Source organism: Ceratotherium simum, chromosome 4 (genome assembly GCF_057802395.1).
Source record: "Ceratotherium simum simum isolate JZ-2026a chromosome 4, ASM5780239v1, whole genome shotgun sequence".
NCBI classification, from domain to species: domain Eukaryota; kingdom Metazoa; phylum Chordata; class Mammalia; order Perissodactyla; family Rhinocerotidae; genus Ceratotherium; species Ceratotherium simum.
The window spans coordinates 34610382-34636804 of NC_141903.1; the positions used below are offsets into that span (position 1 = coordinate 34610382).

Sequence of the window (26423 nt, forward strand, 5' to 3'; positions counted from 1 at the left end):
CCAAACCCAGGCCGCCAGCAGCGGAGCGCGCGCACTTAACCGCTAAGCCACGGGGCCGGCCCTTGATGGCTATTTGGATTGTTCTCTGTTTTATAGTGTTGCTGTGAACATTCTTGTTATACACATCCTGCTACATATGTGCAAGTTTCTGTGGGGTAGATATATGGAAATAGATGGGTTGAGTTGTAGTGTATGTGTGTGTTTAACTTTACTAGATAATACCGTACTGTTTTCCAAAGTGGCCATAGCAATTTACATCACCACCCACGGTGTGTGAGAGCTCTTGCTGCTCTATGACTAGAGAGACGTGAAAATTTTTGCCAATTTTGAGAGTGCGAAATATCTTACTGTGGTTTTAGTTTGCATTTCCTTGTTTACTAATGAAGTTGAGCATGTTTCATAGGTTTACTGGTCATCACATATAGAGTCTTTTCAGTTCTCCATCTTTTTTTCCATTCATTTGTTAGTGACCTTAAGACTCTTCCTGCCCCTTACCTAAGGGAATGTGCTAAGGAATAGTTTGGCAGAAATCTTAGCCGGTGGGAAGTAGCTTAGATCCTTTCAACTTATTTTCTCTTCTCTTTCCCTCCAACCCTTCTGTTGTTTGGGAGGTTTCCCAGCATTTCACTGATCTCTCTTCTCTTTCTTCTCCCTCCTTTTTTCCTGTTTCCTAGACTCTGAAGCGGCTCATGGCAGATGAGGTAAGGAAATTTTTGTTCAGCATGTGCATGTTCTAGCTCATTTCCTATGACATTTACAAGTTGCCATAACTTTGACTTTCTATAGCTTGTAATGGTGACAGGTTCTATTCTTAGAGCACCCCAAAGCTTTTTCCTAACTCTTTGCTCTGTGTTTGTCCCATTGCATGCATTTCTCTGGCATGTTCATTGGTTTCCAAGGTTAGGCACTTTCTCTAAACTCCAAGCTGACTTGCAGGCTGGTTGCCACTCATGTCACTTGAAGCTTGCAGATGTTTTCTGTTATTTTCAAACAGATGGAGCTGATGAGCTGCAGCTTATCGGTGGCTCTTTGTGATTTGAGCATCTGTACTTGAGGTTTGAGGAATGGTTCATAAGCATTTGGTTGGCGGAGAGATGGCATATATTCCCTTGAAGTACATTGTATTCTTTGCAAAGGGGATTTTGAAGAATATGTATTGAACTTTTGCTGCCTACATAACACAAGTGCTATGGAGTGTACAGAAGAAAGAAAAAGGAATGGTTCCTGGTTTTAAGGCGTTTACTTGTTTATTCTGTATGACTTATATCTATTAAAATCTATGGTCATACTCACCTCTCGAAGGGGGGGATCCTCTGAGGGCCTGGCCACATTTATTATTGGAAAGCTGGAGGGAAACAGGGCATTTTATGAAGACAGCTCTGTAGATGAGATGTTTTCAGTTCTGTGCTGCTAGAGGGCTTAGAAATGGCAAGGGAGCTCAAGGAGAAAGTTTTCTCTTTTTAGAGAGGTTCCAAATCTTAATACTTCGGTCCTCTTATCTACGGATGAAGATGAGAGTACAGGGTCAGTATGCTAAATTAGATATGAGGAAGACGGATTTCTTCTTTTCATGTAAGGAGAGTCTTGAACTGCCCACAAACCAGAGGAACCATGCATGCGTAAGAGGTTAGAGGGTTGGCTATTTGACGTGTGGTTTGTTGTGTAAGTGAAAATGGATTACTGCTAATACTTCTTTTTCTTTCTCAGCTGGAGAGATTTACCAGCATGAGAATTAAGAAGGAGAAGGAAAAGCCCAATTCTGCTCATAGAAATTCTTCTGCATCGTATGGGGATGATCCCACAGCACAGTCATTGCAAGATGTTTCAGATGAGCAAGTTCTAGTACTCTTTGAACAGATGCTGGTAAGGTCCCACCCGAAAATGTTGCTTCTTCCTGAAAATGCATTTATGGGCGTGGTGGACCCTTTTTTGTGCTCGGTCCCCCTTAAGTAGCCCTTAATTACCCAGAATTCTAGGCTTAACAAGGAACTTCTTAATAGCAGTCCCGTTAATGAAGGGACTAAATATACAAACACCAGTCCATAAGATTGGAATCTCTGAGTTAGGCTTGGAAATATCTGATCACTGACTGCCTTGTTAACGTCCTTCTGCCCAGCAACACGTTAGCCACAAAGACGTAGGATGAGTGGACCAACTCATATGGTAGTGTGGAGACTACCTTTGGGTTAGCCAGAGTAGATAAAATTTTGAAGCATTCACAATGAATGCTATACAAAGAAGAAACTGAGGAATGGAAAGGCATCATTTGCTCGAGGTCTTCTATTTAGTGGTGAATCTGGAAAGAGAATTCTGATGCTATAATCACTAGAAGACCTTTCAAGATTGTAGCTGATGTCAGTTGAGTAATGAAATATACATGGATGTGACTTAACTTTGCTGTCCTTATTGAGGGACACTGAGTGAGGAAGACACTCAGTGAATGTCCACTAGTGGTAAGTCTTGGAAAGTTTTGAGTACATGCTTATAAGGTTTCATAAGACCTGTATATTGCCTGGATATGTGATCTCAGATTCAAATAGAGACTGATGGCAGGCCTAACTTAATTAAAAGCATGGGATTAAAATCCTTAACACAGGGCCTGGTGTATAGTAAACACTCAACCAGTACTACTAGTATTATTTTTCACTGAAGCTTTCAGTTTGTCTCTTAATAATCCAAGTGCATTAAGAGTCTAAGAGTATGATCTATCAAGACAATCTCTTGGCCTTGGATTGCAAATTTAAGTGTCTTTAGGGCCAGAGAGGTAGCATAAATAAGTTAACCAGGCTAGATAGAAGATGATAAAAAGGAGAAGGGACTGTGGGAAAATAAAGCATTTTGGTATGGTTAGAAAGGCCTGCCACAGATCAGTTCCGACAGGTGTTGTAGCATTCCATTTGGGGTTGCTAGCCCAGTAGTGCCAGATATTTCTATCTTTCAAAAGAAGCCAGAAATCTGTAATTTTTTAAAAACAGTAATTCTTTAATAGCATCAAAAATAATAGCCAGCATTCAAATTTCCCCCATTAGGTCATTTTTTAAAAAACAGTTTGTTTAAGTCACAATTCCAAATAAGATCCATTGTGCTAATATTCTCAAGTTTCATTTAATCTGTAGGTTTTCCTCCCTCTATTTGTCCTTGCTATTGCTGTTAAAAATTTGTTGAAGAAACTGTTTGACCTGTAAAGTTTCTCATAATCTGAAATTTGATGATTGCATCCCTTGATGCTAAAAATCCATATTTAAATGTGAAGTTTCCCAAATTTAAAATGTTGAGCTAGCCAAGAAAAACATACTTTATCTTTGGGTCTGATTTGACCTGAAGGCCACCACTGTGCAACTTCTGCATTCAATTTATCTGTAAAAAGAGGAAAAAAGCATCAGGAATTGAATCAGAAAATGTCAAATTAATATTCCTGTTTGGAGGCAACGATGGCAACAATTCCTTCACACACACACACCCCTGAGAAGAAATAGGATATATCCACTTTTTACCCCACCTATTATTTTCCCCATTTCAAATAATATTCTGGACTTGTTAGAGTTAAACTTGTGCTCACTGAGGTACTGGGCTCAGACACGTGGTTCTACATGTCATAGGCTCAAGCAGAGCTGTTCCCCCAATACCACACTCCAGGTTATGTCTGTTGACGGGCTTTATCACAGAGTTTCCAGTTCTTTCTTTGTGGGAAAGGAGTTTGTACAGGGACTGAGTTAACCAGGGGTAACGGATGTTTAGGCCCTAGTGTGGTTTTGCTGGTGTTCGGATGATGCCAGTGTTCCAGTGCTTCAGTCTGAAGAGATTATTAAGGTCCATCCTAAGTGCAGAAAATATTATGCGTCCTTTTTTTTCAATAATGCAGAATAAATTTTTCTTCTATATTGAGTCCATTTTTGTTAGGAAAAATGTAAGTGTATGTGTATAAAAATGTCTGTAGGGATTTCTACTAAAATGTTAACCACATTTATCCCCGAGGAACTTTCATCATCTGTAATAGCTTAAATCCCTAGAGATCAGGAAAATTTATATATTCAATAAGAATTTAATGTGAGATCAACTCTTCATTAAGTATGCTAAATTTTAAACATTGAAAACTTGTAAGGAATTCAAGGCAATTTTGTTTTTTTCCTTTTTTTCTCCCTCTACTAGCTGGATATGAACCTGAATGAGGAGAAACAGCAACCTTTGAGGGAGAAGGACATCATCATCAAGAGAGAGATGGTGTCCCAATACTTGCACACCTCCAAGGCTGTGAGTCCTGGGGCAGGTACCCATGACATGGGAGACTGTGCCCTTATCTTGGACCTGTTTGTTTTGCCACTTTTATAGAACGTTTTATGTCTATATCAGTTCTGTTTTGTTCTGTAATATAAGCCTACTTATTGTTTACTCTCATTTGAGTTACCATTCTTACATACTTTTTGCCTGATTCAATCTTCATGACGTATGTTATGTGGAATGGGATGGGAAATTCTGAGTCTCACATAGTTTGGTGGTGTGTATGATGGGTGTCTACTCTGATATTCTGTAAACTGTATTGACTAGTACTAGTCCAATTTATGACTGCATCCAGTGTGTACTAATCTCTCTATGTGCTCTTGTCTAGGGCATGAGCCAAAAGGAGAGCTCCAGATCCGCCATGATGTACATTCAGGAGTTGAGGTCAGGCTTGCGGGATATGCCTCTACTCAGCTGCCTGGAGTCCCTTCGTGTCTCTCTCAACAACAACCCTGTCAGGTGAGGATTCTGAGGAGGTAACAGGAGTGGAGCCCAAGGTTAAAGTTCACTGGTGGGGATTGAATATCAAAGGAGTCAGGGAAGTATGAGAATGTTCTGGATTGGGAGTAAAGAGTTGCCAGGTTAATCTTTGTTTTGGTGAATAAGTATTTATCGGTTTGATTTGATATTGCATTGTCTTTATCTGTTCCTTATAGTTGGGTGCAAACATTTGGTGCTGAGGGCCTGGCCTCCTTGTTGGATATCCTTAAACGACTTCATGATGAGAAAGAAGAGACTGCTGGGTGAGGACTTCCAAGTTTTGACATCTTCTAGGTGGAGGGTAGTAGGGGACTTGGCTCTTTGCTCTAAAGGAGAAAATAGCAGTTAAGTGTAAAGATATAGACTTGGAGAATATGCTGTTAGCTGAGAATGGGGTTTATTGTAGGGGTGACTAGAGGATGAATGATGATTATAGATACAGGAAAAGGAAGAGGAACTTAAATTTCACAGTGAATAACACAGGATATATACCACATAAGACTATGAGTCTCCCAGCACAGGTTTTTATCCAGTCTGGAAATAGGGTCTGGTTTAGTCCAGAGTTCCCATGTGATCTGGTCTGGGTCATAGCTCATTTGGAGGTCTTATAATACACTTGATCAGTTTGAGACTAGTTTTATGACAGTCTTTAGGATTGGAATAATACTAGGGATACCTTGGACTGTCTTAGGCTACCCTGAAGCCAGCCTGACCCAACGTGACTTCCCTACTTCCTGGGATCTTTCCAAAACAAACACAGGGCCTATACCTCTTGAATGTTCAGACTTGAAGCCTTTGAAGTAGTGAGGGAAGCAGTAATAGATGGATGTTATCCTGATAGAATTTAGCACTTAAGAGTCTAGAGGGAGTTAAGGGAAGATTTTAATGTAATGCTAAATTCTTGGATTGAGAGAGGATTAACCAAAGATATTTGCTGCTGGGGATCCCTCTTCAGCTGCCTGTTTTTGCTGGTGTTTCAGGGCAAAGTTCTGTGTGCTAGAATTTACTCAACTACTAGTTTGCGATATTCCTAAGACCCTTGTTTGCAAGATTGAAGTCAAATGGGAGAGGGGTGTAGAATAAAGTGACTTCACTGATAATGTCTTCTACGTGCAGAAGCTACGATAGCCGTAACAAGCATGAGATCATTCGCTGCTTGAAAGCTTTTATGAACAACAAGGTGAGATTTTTCCCATTTTCGTTCCAGTTCCCGTCGGTACCCCTATTCTTTCTCCTCTATTGGCAAACTCCAAAAAGGACCTAGGAATATGAGGTTCAAGACTTATAGCTTTCCCTTTTAATATCATGACTTTCTGATTGCCTTATATACATGCTTCTATGGACGTTTTTCCCGTTTTCATGTCTGTCTCGGAGGTAGGCTCGATTTTCTTCCTCTTTTTATACTTTCTTTTGCTAATTCTTGAATTTCCTGGCCTGTAAGTTGTTGTTTTTGGAAGGTTTACTTTATTCTCTGCTTATATGTGTGTTTTTTTCCCAGACCATTCCTACTGTAGAATCTTTTCAAATCATCTTTTTGTGTGTGTAGAATATAAACCCAGGGAGCCCACAATTATTTTTTCCCAAGTACAAATCTATCTTCCTTATATTTTGATTTTGTTATAATTAACTTATTCCTTTGGGGGGGGCATTAAAAAGAAACATAAGAATCAAAGATTTTTATTCTTGGAAGACATAGAATTCTGTTGTATCTACTAGAAAATTATTTTGCTATGCTCATCTCTGTTTAGCCATATTGGGAAAAGCGTTCTACCCCTGTATTAGTTTGCTAGGGCTGCTGTTACAAAGTACTACAAACTGGGTGTCTTAAACAATAGGAATTTATTGTCTCACAGTTCTAGAGGCTATAAGTCCAAGATCAAGCTGTTGGCAGGGTGGGTTCCTCCTGAAGGCTGTGATGGAGAATATGTTCCATGCGTCTCTCCTAGCTTCTGGTGGCTGGCAGTCTTTGACATTCCTTGGCTTGTAGGCGCATTACCCCAATCTCTGCCTTTGTGTTCACATGGCATGTGTGTGCATGTCTGTGTCCACAGTTCCCCTTTTTATAAGGACAACAGTCATATTGGATTAAGGGCCCATCCTACTCTAGTATAACCTCATTGTAACTTAACTAATTACATCTGCCAATGACTCTATTTCCAAATAATGTCACATTCTGAGGTACTAGGGGTTAGGACTTCAACATATGAATTTGCGGGGTAAACACCATTCAACTTATAACGACTCCTAAACTTGCCCCTGTTTGGATGCAGTCACCTTTAAGCCTCCCTTCTCTGTTCTTGTCCTTCCAGTTTGGAATCAAGACCATGTTGGAGACAGAAGAAGGAATCCTGCTGCTGGTCAGAGCCATGGATCCTGCTGTTCCCAACATGATGATTGATGCAGCTAAGCTGCTTTCTGCTCTCTGTATCCTACCACAGCCAGAGGACATGTATGTGACTGGAATTATTTCTCCTCTCCATTCTCTTTTTTACCATCTTCCCTAGTCTAGAGGAAAATTGAGTTGCTTGGGTATCTGCTTGGTCTTAAATACTGGGTAAGACTGTATTTCTTCCCAGATCCGAACACTGAATCTTAATATTTAAGTGATGGGGGCTGTTCTGAGTGGAGCACTGATTATCAGAGGTATAGCAGGATATCTCCTAGATCTCCATTAATGTCTGTGTTGTCTAGGACAAGGGTTTCTTTTTACTTTTCTTTTTAATTCAGAAATAACTCAACATTATTTTTAAAATTCAAACAATATAGAAGTATATAAAGTAAAGTTTAACAACCTCATCCCTTTGGCAGATCCTATTCTGCAGAGGTAACCACTGTTAATGGTTTGGTACAGTCTCATAGACATTTTTCTAGCACAGACAAATATATTGCATTTCCTAGATTCTAAGACATCTTCTGCCACTGCAAAAGATGGTATCTTAAAACAAAGAAAAGATGGCTTTTGCCTATAAAACCAGTCACATGATTGGATAGATTTTTATTTTTGTGGAGGAGTTTGATTTAGAAAAAGCTAAATCATACCATTCATTCTTTTCAACTTGTTTCTTTTTATTTAACAGTAGATCTTGGACATCCTTCTATGGCAGTACTTCTAGATCTACCTTATTATCTTTAGTGGCTATTTAGCATTCCATAGTATTTATGTCCCATAATTTATTTAACAGTTCCTCCCTTGTTAGACTTTTAAGTAGACTTTTTTTTTTTTTTTAAGCAGATTCTGGTCCCTACTCTAGATGATAAAAAGAGTCTTTACTATTACAAATGGTACTATAATAGAATATCCTTGTACATATATTCCTTCATATTTATGCATTTATGTTGGATAGATTTCTACAAGTAGGCCAAATGTTATGTGCATTAAAAATTGATACTTTTTAAAAATAATTTTATTTATTTATTTTTTCCCCCAAAGCCCCAGTAGATAGTTGTATGTCATAGCTGCACATCCTTCTAGTTGCTGTATGTGGGACATGGCCTCAGCATGGCCAGAGAAGTGGTGCGTCGGTGCGCGCCCGGGATCTGAACCCGGGCCGCCAGCAGCAGAGCGCGCACACCTAACCGCTAAGCCACGGGGCCGGCCCAAAAATTGATACTTTTAAATGCCCCTCCAAAAGTTGTACCAATTTATACTCCATAGAACAGGGGTCTTAATTTAGTATCCATGGGTAGGAGTTTATGGATGGTCTTTAGGGAGTACATTTTTCTAAAGAGATGGCCCTTAGCTTTCTGCAGTTCTAGCTTCTGCTCTAGGTGATGAGAAGAATAATGTGAGAAATCCAGAGCATTGATAATGTTCTATTTCCTAACTGATCTGTGCCCCTCTATAGTCCGCCTGTTGTTCATGTCTGTGTCAGAGCACCTGGGCAGTTCTCTCACGTTCCTTTTTCTTGGGCAGGAATGAAAGGGTTTTGGAGGCGATGACAGAAAGAGCTGAGATGGATGAAGTGGAACGTTTCCAGCCACTGCTGGATGGATTAAAAAGTGGGACCTCCATTGCACTCAAGGCATGTATATCCCCTGAAACTGGGCCCAAGAATGGAATTCAAGATGGAAAGACTTGAGTTCATTTGACCTTTTAATAGAACACCTGGAGTAGTTCCCAACTATATATTTTATATTTCAGAATTTGTTCTGAAGGAAAAATGATTATCCTTCTCTCCAAGAAGGCAGAGAAAGAACTGTTTTCCTCATTATGAGATGGAAAAAAGGCATGGTATCTATTTACAAGCTAGAAAAACCAAGGCCTAGAACAAATTATATCATCAAATCCTTGGAATCATTTAGACCTCTGAGCTCTCCAAACCTGTGCTCAAACCAGGTCATATTGCTGTAACAGAAAGTCATTCTTGTAGTTTCTATACTGCATCTTCTAGGTTATATTTGGAGGCCTCAGAATGCATGTCAAGAGAATGGAATCTTTATCTCCAGGAGTTAACACTGACAAAGCTGCTGATGTTTTTTATTTTAGGTGGGATGCCTACAGCTCATCAATGCTCTCATCACACCAGCTGAAGAACTTGACTTCCGAGTTCACATCCGAAGTGAACTGATGCGCTTGGGGCTGCATCAAGTGTTACAGGTGAGATGCAACACTTCATTAGAGAGGCTGGGTTGATTTCTTCTTACTCTTATAGCCCAGTCATCCCTGGGATAACTTTGGCTTTCAATTTAAAAACCAGGTTGAAAGGTTTGGGTTTCTTCTAGCCAGCTTAGGACACTTCTGGGTTTCCTGAGCTATACTTTTGCCATTGACAGGACCTTCGAGAGATTGAAAATGATGATATGAGAGTACAACTAGCTGTGTTTGATGAACAAGGGGAAGAAGATTCCTATGACCTGAAGGGACGGCTGGATGACATTCGAATGGAGATGGAATATCCTTTTACTGACTGGGTTCAAGACAGATGAGACATTCAGTTGTAGATCCCTGTATGGAATTGCGTGGGGGTGGTGACTCAGAACAAGGCATCAGCCTGTGTGTCTTCTTGGTAGAAAAGGCAGGTGTCTTTTGATTACTGTTGGATTTATTTACCTCAGCATGGACCAGGGAAGTTAGGAAAGGTGATCTGAGGGTTGCTCAGCTTGGAAGCAGCCATCAAAATTAGTATAGGCCTCCTAGAACATGATAGCTTAGCTTACTATGATGTAGAGCTCAGTTTTGGAGAACACATACAAGTCGGGGAGTGGGGTTGTAATTGGTTTTCCTCTGTGTGTCCCTGAGACTGACAGAGGGAGTAATTTGGTTGCCTATTGATATTTGCCACAAATGACTTTGAGGCAGTTATCTTTTCGTTTCTGACTACTGCTTTATTTTCAAGCCAGGTGCAAGGAATCCTCTGTCTCTGTGTATACTACCACCCAACTCACTGGTCCCTTGGCCAAAAGAAGTTTATAGAGCTTAAAGTTTTGGGCAATGTTTACAGGAGGAACAGCTGTTAGAATAGAAGTGGCATCTTGCTACTTTTCCTGATAGTTGGACAAGCCACCTGTCAAACACAGGTTTTAAATATATACTTTCCTTAGCCTCTTTTCCACTGACTTCAGTGAAGTCTTCCAGATTCTCTTAAACACAGTGAAGGATTCAAAGGCAGAACCACACTTCCTGTCCATTCTGCAGCACCTACTCTTGGTCCGTAATGACTATGAGGCCAGGTAAGATGGTATACTTGTGGGAAGTTTTGAATTTGAGCATAAGTGGAGAGAGCAAAATCCTTAAATTCAAAGATTGTCTGTAAAGGGAAGTAGCAATTTTTAGTTCTTTCAGATTGCTTGGAAGTAGAGATTCAGCAATAGTACTATCCCTCATAGGAAAGATCAAGCTCCAGTTCTTAGATGGGAAAGCAGTGGCACAAGGAGGCAGGTGGCAAGAAGTTTCGATTATCTGAAGTAGATAGGGTAGCTGATGTGGAAGAGGGGGATTTCTTGGCATGGCAGTGATTCTTCTGTTAATTTTATTAAAAGGTCTTTTCCAGAATGTTTATCCTTACGTCCCTCTATTGTCAAAGCAGTTAACTTTTCTTGATCCTGAATACTTGTGAAAATTATATTTTGGTTTTCCCTTAATAACCTTGTTTTGTTTCTTCCATAGACCGCAGTATTATAAGTTGATCGAAGAATGTATTTCTCAGATAGTTCTGCATAAGAATGGGGCTGATCCGGACTTCAAGTGCCGGCACCTCCAGATTGATATTGAGGGATTGATTGGTAAGCATATTCTTCTATCTGGTTCCTTAAAACATCACTTCTACCTTTAATTTGCATCTTTCTTTCAGTGAAAATTTCAGAGAAGATATCTTTCTAGTCCCCAAGTATTTCCATTTTTGCCCTTTTTAGGTGATAACCAATATTTTTGCTAGGAGTAGAGAAGCCTTTAATTTATTTCTACACAGTTCTGAAAGTGTATCCCTTCTCATACACCACCCCACCTTTTAAAGAGACTTCAACTATTATCTATGATTCCTGCTGGTCTCAGAGATTCCTAAGTTACTTGTCAGCCTTCTCCACGCCAGGCAGCATGGTGGCCTTACTGCATAACAGGCATTCAGAAGTTATGTGTTGAATTTAACTGCAAGTTCCACTTCTTTGTCTAATGCAGAACATTAAGAAGGATAATAAAAATAAACAAAAGGACCAAAGACTGCCCTTTGGTTATATTGAAGGACTTAGCTCATGAAAGGGGAAGTCAAGAAAATTGGGGGCTTTACTTCCTGACTCTTCTCCTTTTCAGATCAAATGATTGATAAAACAAAGGTGGAGATATCTGAAGCCAAAGCCACAGAGCTGGAAAAGAAGGTGTGTATGAGAGACCAAAAAAAATTGGGGTATATCTCTCTTTGTCTAAGGATTATGATTTTTCTGACATGTGAAACAATTACCAGTGATATTTTGAAAGCATTCAGCATGCAGTAGCAGTTCCTAGGGGAGATCCTTCTGGTATAGGTTACTCAGTGGAGAAAGTGGTGTGGATGTAATCATGAGGGGCTAGTTAGTGGTGAGTTTGCACAGTTCTTGGGCCTCTGGGCAGGATAGGAAAGACAGAGGACACTCTTATATAATAGGGACAGCACTCAGGTTTGCTTGGTATCTCAGGCCTCTTATTCCTAGAACAACAGGAACTGGAATATGTCTGAATTCTCTTTTTTTCTTTGGTTGGTAAGATCGCCTATTGTGGGTGATAGGTTTTTGATACTAGAGACTACTGGGATTGTGCATGATAGCTGTCCTGGTTAAATGTCTTTAAAATCTTAGGCTTTTTAAAAATTATAATTCCAAAAATGGGTAGACAGTGGAAATGATCCCTGGTTTCCCCCTCCTTTAACCTTGATTTTAAGGTCAAAAATTTAAGGTGCTCTTTTTCCCAGGCATTCCCTGGGTCATTGAGCTCCATAGATCAAGGATTGGCACAAAACAGTAAATTATGGGTGCTTCTTGCTGAGATGGAGAGCTTCTGGGAGCCTGATTCCTTTCTCCTTTAGCTGGACTCAGAGTTAACAGCCCGACACGAGCTACAGGTGGAAATGAAAAAGATGGAAAGTGACTTCGAGCAGAAGCTTCAGGATCTTCAGGGTGAAAAGGATGCATTGGATTCTGAAAAGCAACAAATTGCCACAAAGAAACAGGACCTTGAAGCAGAGGTGTCTCAGCTCACAGGAGAGGTAACTTCTGAGCAGGGAAGGCAGAGTGGCCTGTAACTGCTGTCAGCAGCCTCAGGATGAGCCTGTCTTGGAGCAGGAGTCAGTCATCTTACTCGTAGGAAGAGTTCAGCTAATAGTAGGTAATCTAGTTAGATAGATAGTACATATTTTTTAAATCATTTCCTGTTTTTTGTTTTATTTTGGGGGTAAGTAGTATATAAGATAGAAAATCTGGAAAATATAGAACAACATAAAGAATAAAATGAGTCACAGTACTACCCAGAAATGAAGATAATACTCTTCTAATAAATTTAGGAGCAAAAGCTGAATAAACCATTCTCATATTTGCTGTTTTTCTCTTATTTTAGTCATCTCTGGACAGATTTATCCCCACACACTCTCTCTGCAATTGTAAATATTTAAATGATCTGTGATATCTGATAACTTGATCACTTATGTGGTTATATAGTTACCTATATAGCACATATATTAATTATATAACTAGAATATTTGTTTTACTTGACCATTGCATTTTCTAATCAAAGTGAGAGTTTAATATAAAGGTTGAAATTCATTGCCTTTTTATTTATTTTATTTTATTGTGTGGAAGATTAGCCCTGAGCTAACATCTGATGCCAATCCTCCTCTTTGTGCTGAGGAAGATTGGCCCTGGGCTAGCATCTGTGCCTGTCTTCCTCTGCTTTATATGGGATGCTGCCACAGCATGGCTTGACAAGCGGTGCATCGGTGAGCTCCTGGGATCCAAACCTGTGAACTGGGAAGCCGAAGCAGAGCTTGCGCACTTTACTCCTGCGCCACGGGGCCAGCCCCTGAAATTGCCTTTTTAATGCAAAGCATACTGAACTAAGAACATGAAGACCTGAATTCTAGTTTTGTCTCTGCCACTAAACAGCTATGTGACTTTAGACAAATCATTTTATCTGACTCCTTTCAGTCCCTTCATGTGTAAAACGAGAAGTTTGGATTAAGTAATGTCTTAGGTCCCTTCTAGGCACAGTACTCCCTGAAGTGGAGTGAAAAGTATTCCCATTGATGTTGTTTCTCTAGGTTGCCAAGCTGTCCAAGGAACTGGAAGATGCCAAGAAAGAAATGGCTTCTCTTTCCACCGCAGTTACTGCTGTAGCCCCTTCCGGCAGTGCTACTGTTTCCCCTGCCCCTCCTTTGCCTGGTGACTCTGGCACTGCTATTCCACCCCCAGCCCCTCCTTTACCAGGAGAGGTTAGCATACCACCCCCACCTCCTCTTCCTGGGGGTGATACCATTCCTTCTCCCCCACCTCCCCCACCTCCCCTTGTCTTATCTGGGAAGGTTTGCATCTCCTCATCCTCTCCTTTGCCTGGGGATGTTTGTATCCCCGCACCCCCTCCTTTGCCTGGGGGTGCTGACATCCCCCTAGTCTGTCTTTTGCCTGAAGGTGCTGGCATCCCCCAACCTGCCCCTTTGCCCGGGGGTGCTGCCATCCCCCCACCTCCCCCTTTGCCTGAGAGTGCTAGCATCCCCCCACCCCCTCCTTTGCCTGGGGGTGCTAGCATCCCCCCACCCCCTCCTTTGCCTGGGGGTGCTAGCATCCCCCACCCCTCCTTTGCCTGGGGGTGCTAGTATCCCCCACCCCTCCTTTGCCTGGGGGTGCTAGCATCCCCACCCCTCCTTTGCCTGGGGGTGCTTGCATCGCCCCACCCCCTCCTCCCTTGCCTGGAGGACCAGGAATGCCTCCTCCCCCCCCCCCTCTTCCTGGTGGTCCTGGAATCCCTCCACCCCCTCCATTTCCTGGAGGCCCTGGCATTCCTCCACCTCCACCAGGAATGGGTATGCCTCCACCTCCCCCTTTTGGATTTGGAGTTCCTGTGGCCCCAGTTCTGCCATTTGGATTAACCCCAAAGAAGCTTTATAAGCCAGAGGTGCAGCTCCGGAGGCCAAACTGGTCCAAGGTGAGAATTTCTGTCCATTTCAGCAGTAGATCTTAAAAAATCACTTCAGTTTCCTACTTTGCATTTGTGCATGGGTGGGTTTCCCTTTCTTATGGCTCACATCTGTCTGTCTTAAAGTTCTACTAATGCTTATGTTTGTTCAGCATATATGAGGCATCTCCTATGCCATACATGACCATGGAGAGTTCTTTGAGCCCTGTACTCTGCTATAAAACCTAAACTTAGCTTTAAGTTAGTTTTTTGCCTTTTCTCTGAGGATCTGAGTACCATGGAAACACAGTTTGATAATAGCCATTTCACCAATCTGCAGCCTACTGATAATTGTGCTGATCCAAAAGTTGTGGATTTATGGATATAGCTCCTTCCCCACCCCGCAGTAAATGAGCTACACAGGATATGTTTCCATGGCACACTGTGTGTTAGAGGGAATTACTTCCACTCTCCCACTGTGTGTTTGAGACCCCTATGATTCTGTGCCAGGCTTTTGCTTACAGAAATCAAGTTAAAGGAGCTTAGGGATTTGTTCATAAAATGAATAAATTTGGCACACAGCCACATTGACGGGATAAATGTAATGTAAGACAAGGGAAGATGTGAAATCCCTAATGCTTCTAAAACTAGAGGATTTGGGGTTGGAAGGAGAAGTAGCATAACTGAATCTAGTTCTTGAATAATCACCAATAAATAAACAGGAAGCATCATCTCCTGATCCCACCACAAGGAACACAGCTGTTCTCTGTGTCTCAGGTTAGTCTTGTTCTAGTATGACATTGCTAATAACCAGCCAGCCACCTCTTTTGCATCGTAATCAGTTTTCTAGGATGGAAAGTACAGAGTTCAGCTTAGTTAACTCTTGATACCCTGCCTGTATCCACAGTTTGTTGCTGAGGACCTTTCCCAGGACTGCTTCTGGACAAAGGTGAAAGAGGACCGCTTTGAGAACAATGAACTTTTTGCCAAACTTACCCTTACCTTCTCTGCCCAGACCAAGAGTGAGTCCCTTCCTGTTTCATGCAAAGGGTCAGTGTAGGACTTAGAATATCCTTTAAATGGGTTTCCCACTCCTTTCCCTTCCCTGGGTGAGGGTTGAAGAGAGATGCGTTTTCCCATTCAGAAGAAAATCATATATTTTTGTATTCTGGGGATGCTGGGGTTGGGAAAGAGAACTGTTTGTTGCATGTAGGTATTATGTGTTAATGTAACTTGTGGGGATATTAGATTAAAGTGACAGAAGCTCAGTCTGGGCCCATTTTGATGATACTCTTAAGTGGTACTACCTTAAGGTGCCATCTCTAGACCTACATACTTAATTGACAAGGGTTGGGCAGAGTCCTCAATAGGTCTTGTGGTTGAGCAACTGTCTACAGTAACAAAGAACCATGTGTGATTCCTTTTGTTTCTTCCATTTCTTTCCAATATCTGATGGTTTCTCGGAACTTCCTGGCCCTTTGCTTCTGCAGCTTCGAAAGGTAAGAATACAGAAGAGCCTGTTAGTTGGGTCTTTTGAATATTAGAGTAAAAATGAAACAGATATAAAGGAATTTCTCTTTAGAAAACTGAGACCAGAGATTGGGGTTGATTTCTCTTTTGCTAGTTTTTTTTAGAGTCCAGTAAGACTGGTAGCTGTGATGTTAACTGACAGGGAAGAAAATTATTTTAAGTTGAAGCTACCATATACTTGTTCTTTCTTTGGAAGGTGAGGGACAACTTAAGTAATAATAATCATTACCTTACATTTGGGTTGTGTTTTACCATTTTCAAAGTGCTTTAACTTCTGTTGCCCTCTTTGACACGCAAAGAAACCTTATGAGATAGGCAGGATGCGTATTATCTCCCTTCTGTAGCATATATAGACTGAACAGTTAGGTAGCTTGCCCAAGGTTATATGACCAGATCCAGGGATCTTGAAATTTGATCCATTTTTTTTAATATAAATTCTTGCTTTTCTTCTTCACCTTCATATCTTCCCCTTCATTTTAGGAGATCTGATCTGTTCTGCCCTCTTCTTTCTTCACTACCTAATTCTTGTGGTTTTGTGCTGCATTATGATGGAACACTTGTAGTTATTTCCCCTGAGGGATACAGTATTTGAAAGATCTTGTCATGTACTTAATGACAATCATTGCCCAATAATTTTGTATTTCCATCTACTTCCAGCTTTTTTGTTTATTTGTAGATTTATTATGACGAAAATTAAGTGTAACTTTGGAGCATTTCCCCTCTCCATCTTCAACCTAGTAAATAAGCATTTTTAATAACATTTTAAAAAAATTTTTTAAAATAATTTTATTTATTTATGTTTTCCCCCAAAGCCCCAGTAGATAGTTGTATGTCATAGCTGCACATCCTTCTAGTTGCTGTATGTGGGACCCGGCCTCAGCGTGGCCGGACAAGCGGTGTGCCGGTGCGCGCCCGGGATCCGAACCCGGGCCGCCAGCAGCGGAGCGCGCGCACTTAACTGCCAAGCCACGGGGCCGGCCCTAAATAAGCATTTTTAAAGACAATTATTATTTTTCTCCTTAAGTGATCTCGTGGAACCAGGCTGCACTTTGTTCTAATAAGGAGCCTAACAGATTGCTAGGTGCTTTGTGTGGCCCCTAGTTACGTGAGTGTATGTAGGAGTGTAAGATCACAGTGTTCAGGCCTGTCCCGTTGCCCTAGCATTCAGGGCAAAGTGGCCTTTTGCTCTTAAGAAGACTGTCACCTTCTGAACTAAAGTCCAGCCCAGGGGATTACTTCCACCCTCTTACTTAAAAATACTGTGATAATGATAACTTATACTACTCTAGTATATCAACAGACTAGTTAACAATGAAAATCAAAATCAAATGATTTCCTAATTTGTAAGTTCATGGAATCTATCCCTGTGTTGGCCTCTGGGATAGATCCCTTTCTTGTGGCTGTGCTCTGAGTGCCACTGCAGTTGTACAGGGATTGGGCCCTTTTCCTCCCTGGTTATGTCCCCATCCTTCTTTTATCCTGTACCTTTGTGTTACTATTGATTGTAGTGGGGTCTTCTGCAGTTTAGTAGTCTTCCTTGGCATTATATTCCCGCTATGAATTAGTATATAGTATTTTTAAAATACCCAGGCAAGACCTTTTCTCATCTTTTGTTATTTTCAGCAGTGTAACCAAACTTTTTAATGCTCCTTCAGCTCAATTTCTGCCCTGGAAATTACTTTCTATTCATTGAAGGTTCTAACTTCCTATAGCTTTGGGGTTTTTTTCCTTAAATTATTCTTAGAAATCTCTGTATCTTAATCTAAAAAGAATATGTATAAATTAGTCAGTTTAGTTTAGTGGCAGTATTGATTTTCATGTAGCAATAATCATCACTAGTAGATTGCTGCTATTTTGATGCAGGAAATTTCTAGCTAGTCTTTATCCTTAGTTTTAGTTAGGACCTTCAAGTGTTAAATTGGCACACTGTCTTAATTTCCCAGTCTTTCCATTAGGAGACACTGGAGGAGGTGTTCTCAAAAATTATTAAATCATGAGCAATTTTTTAGACATCCTAAATCTTAATCATTTTAAAAAATTTCTGGAAGAGACTTTTTTTCTTGTCAAATCTAGTCATAAGTACTTACTGTTCACCCAACTCTAACAGTTATCTGCAACACTCAGATGCAGCAAAACCTTCCTGCTTCTCATCACACATGCTACATCTGTATGTTTTTAGTCATTTCCCCTCAAGGAACAAACACATCCCCTTTTAAAAAATTATTTCTTCTTTGCATTTTCAATGTTTTACTGACTTTAGTGTTGCCTGATTAATTTTTTTCTTCTACATTTTCTTATCTTTTTTCCCTGCGAGTTCCTCTGTAAATCTGTGGTGATGCAAGCAGTATTTGACGGTTAGGGCTTGTTTTAATGTGTGTTTCTTCGAGACAAGTAATTGCTTTGATATTGTGTGTATGAGCATCAAGTAGCAGATGGAAGTGCTGCATATGGACCCAATGCCTTGTATAACACCCACTGTGACTGGGTGACTAACTTGCCCTGCCTTTCCAGATGCGATTTTGACCCTCCCTCTCTTGGTGCTCAGGCTGGCAAACTCAATACAGACTGTTCCCAAGTGGTCCCCTCACAACATGCCCCCGAAAGAATACTTCAGTGAAAAAGACTTTGGGCTTCTTAGAGTTTAGGTTTTTATCAGATAAGGAATTTCAAGCTCTAGAAACTTCAAAGGTAAGGATTCAGAGGACCCAGATCTTATCAGTATGAAAGCAAGGTTTACTTTGCTTCCAGTTTGCTTTAATCATCTCTAGTGTAACATTTCAGAATACCTTCTCCTTTAATCCTTTTTTCAAGTAGGTTACCAGTTTGTTACCAAGTCTCTCATTCATAGTCTTAATATTGATGATATAATTAAATAATAAATACTCATGACTGCTCTGTAAATGTTAGAAGTAGAGACATGGGTTAGATAACTTTTTCAAGGCTATATAGTAAGTGCCAGAGCCAAGGTTCAGACTCCAGACTGCGTGACTCCGAAGTCCATGCTCTAGCCCTCTGCTTTCCAGAAGTGTATGTCCCCACCCTGAGAGCTTAGATCCAGAAAAAAGCTGGAAGAAGGTGTATGCTGGCTTCTGCAACCACTTCATTCATTCAGGCACAAATGTCCTTGAATTGACAGTGACTCTTAGGAGTACAAAAAAGGAACACATTAGATTAGGGAAAGTAAGTGAGATACTGGATATTTAGGGTTGAAGAAGCAGAGGAATGTTCTGGTTATGGCACATTCAACTGTAGCAAAACTTATCAAGTTGGAGATAGCAGGCATGCTTATCTGGTACAGTAGAAATCCTGCTTAGATGATTTCAGGCCAGTAGTTGCCAGTCTTGATAAGGAAGTTATTTGGACACTAGGTTTTCATAATATTGCAGTATTTCCTCCCTCACTTGCTAAACACAAGTCCCTGCTCTTTGTTAAACGTGGCTGTATTCCCCTTATATTTTACTGATACCTGAAACCTCTCATATACCTACTGGCTCCTCCAGGAATGTACATTAAAGAAAATATCCGCCTCACTCTTTTCTTTTTTAATTTTATTTATTTATCTTTCCTTCAAGGCCCCAGTAGATAGTTGTATGTCATAGATGCACATTCTTCTAGTTGCTGTACGTGGGACACGGCCTCAGCATGACCAGGGATGCGGTGCGTCGGTGCACACGCAGGATCCGAACTCGGGCCGCCAGCAGCAGAGCGCACGCACTTAACCGCTAAGCCACGGGGTCGGCCCCCGCCTCACTCTTTACATCTGCCTCCTATAGTCAAAGGTCTCCAACCACTGCGTCGTTAAGGTTCAGGAAGATGTGTGCCTTTTTACTAAGAGAAGAGCTAAGAGAGAGGAACTGGTCCTGAGATTTACATTACAGCTTCTCTTACACATTTTTCTCTCTTAAGGATTAGTCTCTTGTTTCTGAACTCTTGACTTCCTATAAATTAGGAATTTACTTAGTTGATTTATTCTTTGCCAGGGAATGTTTTCTATTGATTTGATAGACAGTGCTATAAAACTTCTAGTCCTTGTTCACTTTCTCACTTTCCTTATGGTGCTCAGCAAGGAGTCGTTTATCGTGGTCTCCTTGTTGACTCTGCTTCTTGAATTCTTTGGGAACATGTTCAGTAGTTAAATTTTTTTTTTTCATCTTCTCCTAGGGAGCATTTCTATCACTGTGGTGACCTCAGGTCATTATTTATATGTGCAAGATAACTAGTTTTTCATTCTGCTTTCCTTCTAACTCTTACTCTCTTTTGTTGATGACATGATCCCATTAAAAATCTCTCTTGAAACATGGTGATAACTAATGTCCTAAGTAGAGTGATGTTTTTCTTTTTAGGTTTATTCCTTCCTTCCAAAAACCTTTTGGACTCCAGATCCACAAGCTAATCACCCTTAGTAGGTGTGCAATGGACAATATGTAGCATTAGACCCTCTCCCTGTTAAAGTGTGAGGTGCATTATGGGAACTGTGAGCATCAGAACAGTTCTCCAAGTAGTTAGTGGCAGTAATTTAGAAAGAACTCTTGCTAAAAACTAAGATCTTGACCAAGAGCTGAGAATTTCATAAACAATAACAGTATTCTAGTTAGGGTTTGACTGTGTGGGTCCCAATCCCAAGGTTTGTGCTCTTGTCTCACAAGTGAGAACTGTTGGCAGCAATGAGTGGGTTTAGCTATCTGCTCCTCTCCCAAAACCTTCTTGGTTCAGGCTTTAACAGGAGCCTGTGGTGGGGAAGCAATCCCCTCTTTCCCAAAAGGGATCTAAGGGTCTTTTTCCTTTTCCCTGTGATCCTCTTCTGTCTGCTAGGTGGCATCCACCCGGTTGAATCTTTATCAGGAAATGTCCTAGTGAATCTTTACAGCTTCTGCAACTTTAACCTCTAGACATAAGATTTTGGTAAGGGTGCAACATGCCCCACCTTATTCAGTGAGTCTCTTGTCAGAAAGGGGTCTGTTCTGTCAGTTCCTTACTCCTCTTAAGTGTATAAGATTAGGTTCTATTCAAGTGAACATTTGTTGGGATTGTTGTCTTTTAATTACTAACTTCTCTTGGGTTTTGAGTAGGGTTAGACTATTAGCACAAAGCAGTTGGGAAGTTCCATACTATCAGATAGTACTCCCTTATGATTTAAAACATAAATCTATCCCTATCACCTGGGTTACGAGGAGTGCTGCACATTTAATAAGTACACACCTCCTGGGTTGTCATCTCCCCGTCATCAGTAGTGTAAAAGAAGAACCTCAGCTACCCCCTCACATACTCTTCTGTACTCCCAGCCTTGCCATCACTATTTGCTTTGAATCCACTGGATCTGATGTTATGCCCTTTATCTTGGTTTATGTCACTCAACCACAGGAGGCCCCAGACCGGGTTATCCTCATCTCCCATACTCGAATCCCCGTAAGGTTCTGTGTATCTCCTATTTTGTCTTTTCCTCTCATCCCACCTGAACTCTGGAAGCCTGTCCACCGTGCCCTCTGGAATTCATGTTCCCTTACTAGCAAAATCTCCAGTGTCATCAGCTTTACCAGAAACTTGGCTTTCTCTCAACACCGCTTTCCCTCTTGCCATCTTATGTGGTTGTTTTTTTCCTCCCATAAATGTCACCCCTATGGACCTGGAGATGGGGTAGATGTCCTCTTTGTTCTTCATTGCCACTTTCAGGTCATTCTACCTTTCTCTTTCCTAAAAACCCATAATTTTGACTCTTACAACATCAAATTATATCACCCATTTCCTGTCTTTGTGCTATCGTCTACTAATATCCCAAGTCACTCCTCCTGTCTCAACCAGTTAGCTCCTGGCCACTCTTTGCAGTACTCCAATACCACTCTTATCTTATTTCTTAGTGATTTCTATGCAAAAGGGTCATGATCCTACCAATATTCTAGCCTCGCAAGTCCTTGAATTCTATTTTTCTGGTGATCTTGTCCTCTACCCTATTTCACCTGTTCCCTCCTATGGTCATCACCAATAACTGCAGCCCTTCCACAGTCTGAATTTCACATCACCCACGTTCTGTCTTTTTACCTCGCTCTCTGACCCCAGCAATCCTCCAGCCCCTCTGAGACTTCCAGTCCATTTGTCTTACCACCTTTTCACTGTCCTTTGTCCCCTCGATGACTTCACTCTCCTCCTCAGCTAAGATTCCATGGTTAATCATTGTAATAATCACTCCCTTGTTTTTTTTCCTTCTATTACTTGTCTCTCACATCATCATACGTGATTGGCAAGACCGCAGTCCTGGTTAATTCCATCTCTATCCACCCTATACCTGTTGCTGTGCAAGTGAACATGGCTGGAGAAAAACATGCAGCTGGCCCTCCTTGATACACTTTCTTCACTTGGCTTTCAGGACAGCAGATGCTCTTACTCTTTCTTCTACCTCACTGGCTAGTCTTTTTTTTTTTTTTAATTTTATTTATTTATTTTTTTTCCCCCGAAGCCCCAGTAGATAGTTGTATGTCATAGCTGCACATCCTTCTAGTTGCTGTATGTGGGACGCGGCCTCAGCATGGCCGGAGAAGCGGTGCATCGGTGCGCGCCCGGGATCCGAACCTGGGCCGCCAGCAGCGGAGCGCGCGCACTTAACGGCTCAGCCACGGGGCTGGCCCACTCACTGGCTATTCTTTCTCTGGCTCTCTCAGTTCAATTTGCAGTGTTGCTTGGCCCTTGATGCTGCCAGGCAATCAGATGTTAGACATTTCTAGTCCATTCAATTCCTTACTCTCCTAAATGATTATTTCACACCTTTTCTCTCCTCAAAAGGTGCAACATCTCCCTCATCTTCATTCTCAGTTGAGGATGTTTTCTTTCTACTTCACTGAGAAAATTCAAGCAGAAGAGGAACTTCATAGACTTCTACCATTATTTTACCCTCTTTCTGTGACTTGTCTGAAACCAGTTCCTGAATAATGTGATATCCTCATTTCAACAAATGTATAGAATACACTGAAAATATAAAATCTACCTCTCTCCCCTCAGAGTGACCATGGTTAACCATACCTTTCATATGCATATATTGTTCTAATAAAGGAATGGGCAAGATCCTTTTCTCCTTTAGTTCATGTGAGAAAATTTGGGAAATTTTCAAATAGAACCTTACTGGAAAATTAAGGGACAGGAAAATTAAAACATAAAATTATAGAAATGTGAGGGTATACACATTTTTAAATGTAGTCTGTGTGATCCCATATGGTATATAGTGTTCTGCATTTTGCTTAACATGTTTCAGCATCTCTGATGTCATTACATATAGATCTGCCTCATTATTTCTAATGGATAGTTGAATTTTGTCAGATGAGTAATACGAATATATATAACTGATCCCTTACTGAGAATTTAAGTTACCAATTTTTATATTACAAGCAATGCTGCAGGAAACAGCATTTTATATTTATCTCTGTATACTTGTGTTTCTCCACAGTAAGTTCTTTTTTTTAATTATTTTATTTATTTATTTTTTTCCCCCAAAGCCCCAGTAGATAGTTGTATGTCATAGCTGCACATCCTTCTAGTTGCTGTATGTGGGACGCGGCCTCAGCGTGGCTGGAGAAGGGGTGTGTCGGTGCGCTCCAGGGATCCGAACCTGGGCCGCCAGCAGTGGAGCGTGCGCACTTAACCGCTAAGCCACGGGGCTGGCCCACTCCACAGTAAATTCTTTTTTTTTTTTTTTTTAATTTTTAAAAAAATTTTTCCCCCAAAGCCCCAGTAGATAGTTGTATGTCATAGTTGCACATCCTTCTAGTTGCTGTATGTGGGACACGGCCTCAGCATGGCCAGAGAAGCGGTGCCTTGGTGCGCACCCGGGATCCGAACCCGGGCCGCCAGCAGCGGAGCGCGCGCACTTAACCGCTAAGCCGCAGGGCTGGCCCCACAGTAAATTCTTAAAAATAAAATTTCTGGGCCCAAATTGCTAGGTATAGGATCGTACCAATTTAACATTTCCACCAAAAATAAGTTATTTATCCTAACGTCTGATAGGGGAAAAGTGATATCTTGTTTTAATCTGACCACAATGAGACTGCATCAGAGATTTTCCTTTATACTTTGACTCTTTCCTCATCTGTAAAATGAGATAAATGAACCTAAAGATACCTTTCAGTTGTAAACTTCTGATTCTGTTACTATCTTTTTTTCTTCTTTTTTCTTGCATAAGCTGTGTTGGGTGTTATCTGTCATCATCTCAAACTCTTCTTTTGTTTTGACAGCTTGCTAAATAAGTAAGTTCTTGTGTTGTTTTGTTTGTCTTGGTCTGAGTTTCATTCTCCTTTTTCTGTGCACTGGGGTCAGGCACTAGGAGTTGCTGCTTGCTTACAACCAGTATTTGAGGGTGTAGAGCTAAAATAGTGCAAAGCTTTAAAACTTTTGCATGAAGGCTGCTGATGTAGTTTCCATGGAAGACTTACTGGTGGAGATTTATGGAGGGTGTCATCAGATAAAGATAATTAAACTTTAATTCCTTCTAAACTGGAGGAATTTGATATATTGTATCTGCAGTGTGCTCTTCTCCTTTTTGCCACCAGATGGCACATGGATCTCTTCTATTTTAGATATGTCATTGTTACGTCCGCTAGTGATGTAGTCACGTTGGAGAGAGGCAACCTCTCTTGTTTTCAAATACAAACTGCTTGGTATGCTGCCCTCTACCTGTCAGGAAATTCATTTGGAGGACTGATCAGTAAAATTAGGCCAAGAAGCTGTAGCTTGCCCTTTTACAAAAGGATCTTGTTGCATTGCAACTGGTATTTTTAATAGGAGCAACATTAGTTTCCTTTGGAGGTCTCAGAAGCTGGAGAAGGTTTTTGGTTTTGTTTTTGTATGATAGCTTCATGAAGGCATAACTTTCCTTTCAGAGGGCTTAAAGAGAGGATTGTATTTTACTACCTTGGTAGAATTATATACATTATATACATATTTGTAACCCCATCATATACACATTCATAATCCCATCTCTGTCTCAGTTTCTACTAAATAGCTGCTTGAAGCACATAATAAAACTACACACTGATTATATACTGATAACTTCCCAGAGATACTATACTGAATTCATTTCCTTCAGGGAATTCCTCTGGCCTACTTTGGGTCGAATTTGCTTGTGCAGAAAGTTTTTTATAGTCAACCCTTCTGTGTCATTTGTTAACTCCTAATTATCCCAAGATAATCCCAGTTTTAGAGCCTCTTTCTAGCTATTCAAACTCTAGTGTGTACCTGTATTACTATTCTAGACATATATAGACTGAAACTGTATCTTTTAAACCCAAGATACCATCCGCCATTATCTGCAGATTCCAGATTTGATTTCTGACAAAATGTCCTTTTAAATGACATTGTCTCAGACTTAGACCATCTTGTAGGGGAATCACATTGCCTAAACTTCTCTCCTCTTGGTGCAGTCAGTCCCCATACTTAAATGTCTGTTTCTCCCAGTAATTCCCAAACTTTAGTGTGCATAGGGATTACATGAGGAGCTTGTTAAAGGTGTAAATTCCTGGACTTTACCTCCAGAGAGTCCAAGTTACAAGGACTGTAGAAGAGAACATTTTTAACAAGCACCCTATGTATTTTTGTTAAAGATATACTAATCTGGCTTGATCTGCTTCAGTGTTTCTTTTTCCATTTTCTACTTGCTGTCTTCCCACTCTCTGCCATAGTCTAGAAGCTGTTCTCTACTTTTTCTCATGATAACATTTTGATGTCTCTGTCAGAGTAGGTCATTGTAAAAGTATTATCCTTTTTTTTATGGAGGTCAAACAAGTTTAATTAAGAAACAATTTGACATTTTCTATTGACTGCTAACATTTTGGAGGTGCTACTTCAGGGGAACTTGTTTTTACAAAATTCTTTTCTTGCCATCCTCCCAGCCAGGTCTCAATAGGCATCTTAGAAGGATGTTTTGAAGAAGTTCTCTGGGGTCAGTGAAGTAGCTGCAGACCACTTAGAGACTAACTAGGCTAGAGAGGATGGATGGAGGACAGATGATTAGAGGTCTCTCAGGCTTGTACAAAAAGATGGAGTTGTGAGAAACTGGAGGAAGTACAGATCACAATTTGTTGCAGCTGTGCAGACATGACTCTTGTTCCGGTGTGGTTATTCCCTCACCACGGAGACCTGGAGTTGGTAGGGATCAGAGGTGTGTTTAGGAGGAGGACTGGGATCTCCAGGAAACGTCAGAGCAGAGCTGGGCTTTGGGATAAGCAGAAGAGTGATCCAGTGCTGTTTGGCTACATTCTGGAGCCCAAAACTGCTGCCTCAAGGAAAAAGCACTGTTCTGAGGATCCCTTACATTCTTTGGGAATTGTTAGATCTTTTCTGCTGATATGGGACAAATCTCTCTCTAAACATATGACTGTAGGGCCGGCCCCATGGCTTAGCGGTTAAGTGTGGGCGCTCCGCTGCTGGCGGCCCGGGTTCGGATCCCGGGCGCGTACCGATTCACTGCTTCTCCGGCCATGCTGAGGCTGCGTCCCACATACAGCAACTAGAAGGATGTGCAGCTATGACATACAACTATCTACTGGGGCTTTGGGGGAAAAAATAAATGAATAATAAAAAAAAA

At 41.0% G+C, this 26423-nt stretch overlaps 1 protein-coding gene across 2 annotated transcripts in view; it reads left to right on the forward strand.

Annotated features, from left to right (window-relative positions):
• The window catches only part of LOC101407382 (protein diaphanous homolog 1), a 39193-nt gene extending 23292 nt beyond the window's left edge, over positions 1-15901 (forward strand). The window contains exons 2-19 of one of the 2 annotated variants that reach the window (XM_087429645.1): positions 675-701; positions 1708-1863; positions 4150-4251; positions 4607-4737; positions 4935-5021; positions 5875-5938; positions 7068-7207; positions 8672-8780; positions 9245-9355; positions 9532-9650; positions 10312-10428; positions 10865-10980; positions 11504-11568; positions 12252-12431; positions 13479-13983; positions 14085-14359; positions 15237-15351; positions 15820-15901. In XM_087429645.1, the coding sequence (XP_087285771.1) occupies positions 675-701; positions 1708-1863; positions 4150-4251; positions 4607-4737; positions 4935-5021; positions 5875-5938; positions 7068-7207; positions 8672-8780; positions 9245-9355; positions 9532-9650; positions 10312-10428; positions 10865-10980; positions 11504-11568; positions 12252-12431; positions 13479-13983; positions 14085-14359; positions 15237-15351; positions 15820-15866 (2466 nt within the window). In that variant the 3' untranslated portion in view covers positions 15867-15901. The remainder of the gene's footprint in view (positions 1-674; positions 702-1707; positions 1864-4149; positions 4252-4606; positions 4738-4934; positions 5022-5874; positions 5939-7067; positions 7208-8671; positions 8781-9244; positions 9356-9531; positions 9651-10311; positions 10429-10864; positions 10981-11503; positions 11569-12251; positions 12432-13478; positions 13984-14084; positions 14360-15236; positions 15352-15819) is intronic. The other variant, XM_087429646.1, reaches the window with a different exon arrangement.
• Positions 15902-26423: the final 10522 nt, after the last annotated feature.